The sequence below is a fragment of the Cygnus olor genome, chromosome 5, assembly GCF_009769625.2.
Source record: "Cygnus olor isolate bCygOlo1 chromosome 5, bCygOlo1.pri.v2, whole genome shotgun sequence".
NCBI lineage: Eukaryota > Metazoa > Chordata > Aves > Anseriformes > Anatidae > Cygnus > Cygnus olor.
The window spans coordinates 23,171,036-23,177,692 of NC_049173.1; the positions used below are offsets into that span (position 1 = coordinate 23,171,036).

Genomic DNA, 6,657 nt, shown 5'->3' on the forward strand with positions numbered 1-6,657 from the left:
ATCCTGAGCATACTGAGTGTCACTATGAAGAGGCTTTGCTTGCAGCAGTACCTTATTTCACACCTTCCATGCCATCAGCACAAATAAATTCATTTGAGTGTTGCAGGAGCATCTGCTGCCCTGGGGATGATCGCAGAGAGGTGAAGGTTATGTACAGCAACGTACCGACCGGTTTGGGGGCAAGTTTGGGCTCCAGGACCCCTGCTGCACTGTGCACCAAGTGCAATCTCAGTTTCTGTGGTCACTGTTGTTTTGTTTTACTTTATTTTTCCCACAGAATCATAGGACTGATTAGGGTTGGAAGGGACTGCATGATCATCTCATCCAATCCCCCTGCTCAACCAGGGTTACCTACAGCAGGTGGACCAGGACCGTCTCCAGTTGGGTTTTCAGTTAACTCCACAGCTGAAGCCTTCCCAGCCTGTCTGGGCAACTGTTCCTGTATTTGACCACCCCCGTTTAACAAACAGACAAGCAAAAAACTGTTCAAAAAGTGTTTTCTTGTGTTCAGATGGCATCTCCCCTGTTCCAATTTGTACCCACTGCCCCTCATCCTGTCCCTGGGCACCGGTACCACAAATAGTCTGGTTATTTTCATTCCCTCCCATCAGATATTTATACACATTGATAAGACTTCCCCTCAGCCTTCTCTTCAGAGTGAGCAGTCCCAGCTCTCGGCCTGTCATGAAAAATGCTCTAGTCCCGTAGCCTTCTTAGCTCTTTGCTGGACTCTCCAGTATGTCCACGTCTCCTGTACTGAAGAGCCCAGAATGAGGCAGCACCCTGGATGTAGAGGCAGGATTGCCTCAGACCCGCTTCCTAATGCAGCCCAGGGTGCTGCTGGCTAGGGTAAGGTTTGCTGCCGGGCTTACCCATGTATCCCAGGCCAGGACGTTGCTTGGTTGTAGGATTTCTGAATGGAGCTGCTGGGCTCTGGAAGAGGCGATGCTCCCGGCTCCTTGTAGGAAGGGCGAGAGTCCCCTGAGGCAGCCGGTAACCAGGCACTCGTCATGGCAGCGGGGACACAAACCGGGACAGACCCTGAGCGGGTGGAACCTTGGCAGGCTGCAGGTGAGGGACGGTGCAGGTCAGGACCCCAACCACATGTGGTGTGGCAGGCATGGGCCATCTTTGTCCCTGGCTCAGGCTTGGCTGAGGGTGTTTCCGTCCTGGTGGTGCCTCTTACCCCGTGGGAGCCGTGCTGCTGAAAGCCCTCAGTGTCTCTCCATCTCTGGTGTGGTTTGTGGTACACGGAGTGGTGCTGCAGCCTCCCTGGGCAGGAGGCAATCGGCACAAATTGGTTTTCAGAGCTTTTTGGGCTGCTCCTAGCCACTCCTGTGACAACTGCCTCATGCCCCCAAAAGAATCCATGTGGCTCTCTTCAAGAAATACTGCAGGTACCCAGCAGGGCTCCCAAACCTGCATACTGCTGCTGAGCTGCATCCATTTGGGACTTAAGAGAACTGTAGCCTCAGGGAAAGCACAGGTTCAAACACCCACTGACATTTTTTATTCCCAGCACCTGCATTGCACATGGGGACCAGCCGCTTCTGCAAGTCCCGTGTCTGCAAGGAGAAGCCCTGAGAAGAGCCGGGGTCTGTATGTTGCCTCCACCTCCTCTCTAGCAGGTGCTGGGACGGGCTGCAGCGCTGTGTGGATGGAGGCCATGCCCCTCTTCTGAATCCTCGCTGCTGATGCTTGTCCTGGGCTAAGATGTGCGACATTGCAGAGCCTTTCACGTCCTTCCAGGCTGATGAAACCATAGAAGGCGAGGAGGGGTTGCTGTACCTGACAAGGCGCCACAAGGGGCTGGCAGTGAACGCTTGTGCCCATGCCATCTTCTTCTGCAGACTTCTCCAGGCCCTCAGGTAGGTGAAGTGAGCTCCCACTGTTGGTAAAGCGTGCTGCTTTGGTGGTGTAGTCATGTCAGGGGGGACCTCAAAGCACCGAGCTCTTCCCAAACTACTGCATTGTTACTGAGCTAAAGCATGACACAGGCACATCACCAGTTGGTCTGGTGTAGGTCCAGATAGCACCAATGTGTCCCTGGGAGAACCAGGGAAAGTACAGAGCTGGCGAAAGTAATGTCAGCCCTGAGCCCCATGGGTGCTGCACACACCAGGCTGCAGCCAGCAGCCTCTGCCTCTCTTGTAACCCTGCTGAGCACCAGGGCTGGATGTGAGGAGCAGGGCTGGGACGAGCTGTCTGGACTCGTGGCATGGGACCCTTTCTGGAGGGCAGGACTGCAGGTGGTCTGGGCAAACATGGCTCCCGCTGGGCTGACACCAGCTCCTCTGCTTCCCCAGACCAAGCGGGACCGAGGAGGCCTTGCCGACTTCCCTGGTGGGCAGCCACGGCCTGAAGGTTGGCATTATCGGCGGGGGCCACCTCGGGAAGCAGCTGGCCCGAGTGCTGCTGGCGCTGGGCCGGGCTCCGCGCCCTTCTATCCGCATTTCCACCCGGCGCCCCGAGAGCCTGGGTAAGTGCTCCCCAGCCAGGGCCCGGCAGTGGGACTCAATGAAAAAATTCCTCCTCCTAATCATATCAGGGCAGAGAGGAAGCAGGGGTTATTAAGTGGCTTTTTATAGATGCTGAAAACTAGCCAGATCCCAGGGCTCGGCTCTATGGCTTTAGATCAGCGTGCATGAACTGGGCTGAGCTCTCTGCATGTTAATTCCTGGCCGGGAGGCTGCCTGCTCCGTCACGCAGGTGCCCTTTGCCATGCAGCAGCAGTGATGGCAGCCGACGACCCCCCGCACCATTTTGGGTGGGCAGCCAGCCTGGAAGGGGTGGTCGTGCATCACCCACACGTGGGTGCTTCTTCCCTGCGCTGGGTCCGTGGGCTCTAAGCCCCGTGCACCTCGCTTGCTGCAGCAGACCTGCAGGAGCAGGGCCTCGCCTGCCTCTACAACAACGCGCAGCTGGCGGCCTGGGCAGACGTCCTGTTCCTCTGCTGCCTGCCGTCACATGTGGCGTCCGTCTGCTCCGCCGTGCGGACGGCCATCCGGAAACCCTGCGTGGTGTACAGCCTCGTCACTGCGGTCCCTCTGCCCAGGTAAAACGGCCCACGCCATTTTTGCATCCCGAAGCTCGAGGGGTGAGGACAGTGTGTGTGCTCTGGCCCAGCCAGAGCTGCATGGGAGCACAGCTCTTACCGTGCCTCACGATTTTCCTGCAAAGCATTGCTGCGAACCTGGTCATGGTCAGTCACTCCCCTAGGCCCCCAGCTGCTGGGTTCATGGGACCACTTCAGAATTTCAGCTCTCTGTTTTTCTAAAGGAAGCCCTAGGCTTTGTGGCTATGAACTCAGATACAGTCAGGAGGTGTCAAAGCAGGTCCAGCTCAAACACAGCACCGGTACTGAAACCCCGCTCCTGCCAGGGCCTCTGGTTACTGCTGTAAGATAACTGTGAGGTAACGCAGCGAAAAACGTGCAAGGCAGCAGTCTGCTTTTTCCTCAGGCAAAAAAGCAAACCCAGTGCACCGCATTTCCTTTCAGTTTGCAGATCCCACACAGGACAGCTGCTTCCTCCTCCCCACCCTGCTTCTCCCCCATCAGCCAAAGCAGGGCAATGCTGATGCTGATTGCAAGGCCGAGGGAAGGGGCCAGGGGCTCTGGGATGAGGTGGGCTCTGAGATATCCTGCTCTTCTGGCACACTCAGTTCTTCGTGTGCATTTGTTTTCAGGTTGAAGCAACTCCTTCGCTACAATGCCATCGTGAGGCCACAGTACCAATGCTCTGGCAAGGAGCCTACGAAGGAGTGGGGGATGAAGGGGACGGTCACAGCAGCGCTGCAAGACCTTGCTGTTGTGCAGGCAACATGCCCCCTCAGCTCCCAGGGTAAAACCTCTCGCTTTGTTTAAACTCAATAGCAAAGATTAATTTTAATATCCTCACCTGAAATGATCCTAAATCAGAGGTTTCAAATAAACCAGCTCTGATTGCTAACGCAATTCTTTGCAGGCCTGTGAGTCGAGAATCTCTCTTCACACCTGTGTGCATATTGGTTGTTGACATTTGATTTTGTTTTGCAGGGAAAATTAGAGTCAATGGCAAATGGCTGGTGGGCATTTTCTATGCAGCCCTGAACAGCAGCATGTGGCAGAGCCTGCCTCACCAGAAGGCATTGAAATTGCTCAATGACCTCTGTTTTCCTGCACACTGCCCCATCTGTGCCGAGCAGAAAGCTTCCTGCCCACGGTTTGAGTGCGAGAGTTTTGTCAGCAAAAAATTTGCCTCTTCAATGACTCAAGAGGAGTAAGTAAAAGGTTGAATGCTGAGGTGCTGCTTGTCTAGGTTTTCTCTTTGCTCTGAAACTTGCCACATCCCACAGCTGAAGCACGGGGCTGTCTTGTTGGGTTGGAAGGTGCTGAAATGTGTGCTGCTCTTAGGACCACACACCTGCCAGGAAAAGATTGCTTTAGATATGTTAGCAATAAAAGACCAGGACTATCATCCCTGAGTTATTTTGTCCTGGTCCGTGGTTCCTGTTTGGCTAGTAGTTGGGATTGTCTGAAGCCACTGGTCAGGACTGGGACACTGGATGCCAAAGAAAAGAAAAGAAAAGAAAAGGAGTCCTATTGGAATACCTGGAGAGGATGGTTTTTATGAGTAATGAACTTACATTAGTTCAAGACTGGGTTACTGAGGATGCAAAGTCAGGGGAACACTATTTGAGGGAAAAGGCTCCTACTGGTACAGGATCTCCACAGAGTCGTTATGTTTAGTTCTGCTATGCCTGGCACAGTAATGCCTGGAACACTTCAGCTTCACATCTCAGAGTCTGATTGTTTCTCAAAGACCAAAAAAAAAAAAAAGACAAAAGACTAGTAGACACTGAAGAAAGACGTTATTTGTTAAGTTATTAGCAAGCTGCAACAGACTGGTGTTGCCCATAAAAGATTCTGCTTGTTCTCTCTTCCCAGAACCTTCCCCTGGTTTGACCTGACAGCTGCACAGCTGCGAGAGTCTCCCTTTAGCCAGCTGCTAGAAAAGAGTGAGTTTCTTCAGCAGCATCTTGCTCTGCTATACCAGGCATCTTTTGGAGACTGGCCTACAAAGCAGTGTGGGCTGATCAGCACCAAGACATCTCTTATGTCAGCTGTGGCAGAGCCTGGCGTGGTGCTGGATCACAAAACCTCACTGTCCACAACTGCTTCCAATATTTTCTCAGAAATCCCAGAGGAAACTGCTGACTATGATTCTAAATCCTTGTAAGCTATAATGAAGCCCATGGCAGAATGATTTGCTGAGATCTCATCCCAAAGGGATAAAAGACCAGAGATACTGATAAACCTCTTCCATCATTTCCCCTTCCTGGACTCATGCAGTTTTATGTGGTAGAGGAAGAGACTGTAAGGACTTTGTATTGCTGGGAAAAAAATAATGCCAAAAAGCTAATAAACATTTATTTATCCATTGCTCAGTTGTAATACAAACTATTGATGGAGATTTTCTCTTATAAAAGATTATACACTAGAATTACATTCTTTTCCTTCTTTTTCCTCTGTTCTGAAACACCATTTTGCATCAATCTGCAGCTTTGCCAAGCATAAAAACAGCATTTTTACTAATGTATCAGCACTGAGATCTCTTGATTTTCACCTTTTGAGAGAAGAACCACCTCTCCATGTACTTGAAGCCTAAGCCTGTTTGCGAATAAATTGCTAAGGATGGCTTTGCTCATGAACAAAGGTCTTGTTGGACAGCTGTGGAATACGACAATGACTGCTGCCTCAGACAGGACTGAGGATTGAGAGAAGCAGCACTATTTGTTCTTGAACTCCTTAAAAGATGTTCCAGCCAACAACGTTATCTATGCATTTACTTTTACAAGTTTTATACACCAGACTGCTTGGTAAACTTGTTTTTTTCCTGACTGCCCAAATCTTGCCTTATTTTAGTCTTAACTTACTTATCACACAGTCATCTCGGACTATGACCTGATACAGCTTCACTGGTTTCTGTTGCAGTTCCAGCAGAAAACTGAATTACAGTTGCTTTGTCCTGGCTACAGCTTTGGTCTAAATAACTAATCAGGATTGGGCCCTGTCCTTTTCTTTTTTCTTCCCCATGGGGGATCTCAAGCAAGGCTTTGACACCAAACAAAATAGTGATGATTTAGTCAGAAGCACTCTTTCTGCTGAGCCAGGCTTTAATCAACACTTACTCGTACTTCCTTGCTGGTGACAGTACATGTTCTAGATATGTTGTAAAATTAAAGTCCCCCCACCATTACAGACTCTGTGGTACTTCAGGGAAAAAACATTTAACTAGGTATTCTGTCTAGATCCACCCAGGACAAATCATTTTTCATTCCCTAACTTCTCTAGTCTAGCTTTCAGTACTCTCTCATACTTCCTGCCTTGTGTGGCAGTACTGTTCACTACGATAAACCACTGCCGGGTTCTGTCTCACAGGAAATCACTTCTGTGGTGAGGACAGGGATTGGTTGTTTATGTTCTAACTAAGCCCCTTCAGATCGCTGACAGCAGCAGGCACCACGAATGTATACCAGTTATTGTATAGGCTATTTGTCTTACATCTGGGTCTAACAGCGAGCCCAGTCTGCAGACCCTAAAGCCTGCGAGAGATCTATTCACTTGCGCTTTAGTGAAATTGTTATCGATCACTGATAATTAAAATACATCTATGA

At 50.7% G+C, this 6,657-nt stretch overlaps 1 protein-coding gene across 8 annotated transcripts; it reads left to right on the forward strand.

The window, feature by feature from the left end:
- The first annotated feature begins 4 nt into the window (after window positions 1-4).
- NOXRED1 (NADP dependent oxidoreductase domain containing 1) lies at window positions 5-6,514 on the forward strand. 8 transcript variants are annotated; one of them, XM_040559737.1, is made up of 9 exons: window positions 5-119; window positions 355-454; window positions 872-1,071; window positions 1,750-1,868; window positions 2,307-2,479; window positions 2,878-3,055; window positions 3,688-3,842; window positions 4,037-4,259; window positions 4,928-6,514. In XM_040559737.1, the coding sequence occupies exons 1-9, from the start codon at window positions 69-71 to the stop codon at window positions 5,217-5,219; spliced, it is 1,491 nt and encodes a 496-aa protein (XP_040415671.1). In that variant the 5' UTR covers window positions 5-68; the 3' UTR covers window positions 5,220-6,514. The 8 variants fall into 8 exon arrangements, with proteins under 8 accessions (XP_040415671.1, XP_040415670.1, XP_040415672.1 ...); XM_040559736.1 differs by having other exon boundaries at window positions 355-453; window positions 871-1,071; window positions 2,875-3,055; XM_040559738.1 differs by lacking the exon at window positions 4,928-6,514 and having other exon boundaries at window positions 2,875-3,055; window positions 4,037-4,574.
- The last annotated feature ends 143 nt before the right edge of the window (window positions 6,515-6,657 follow it).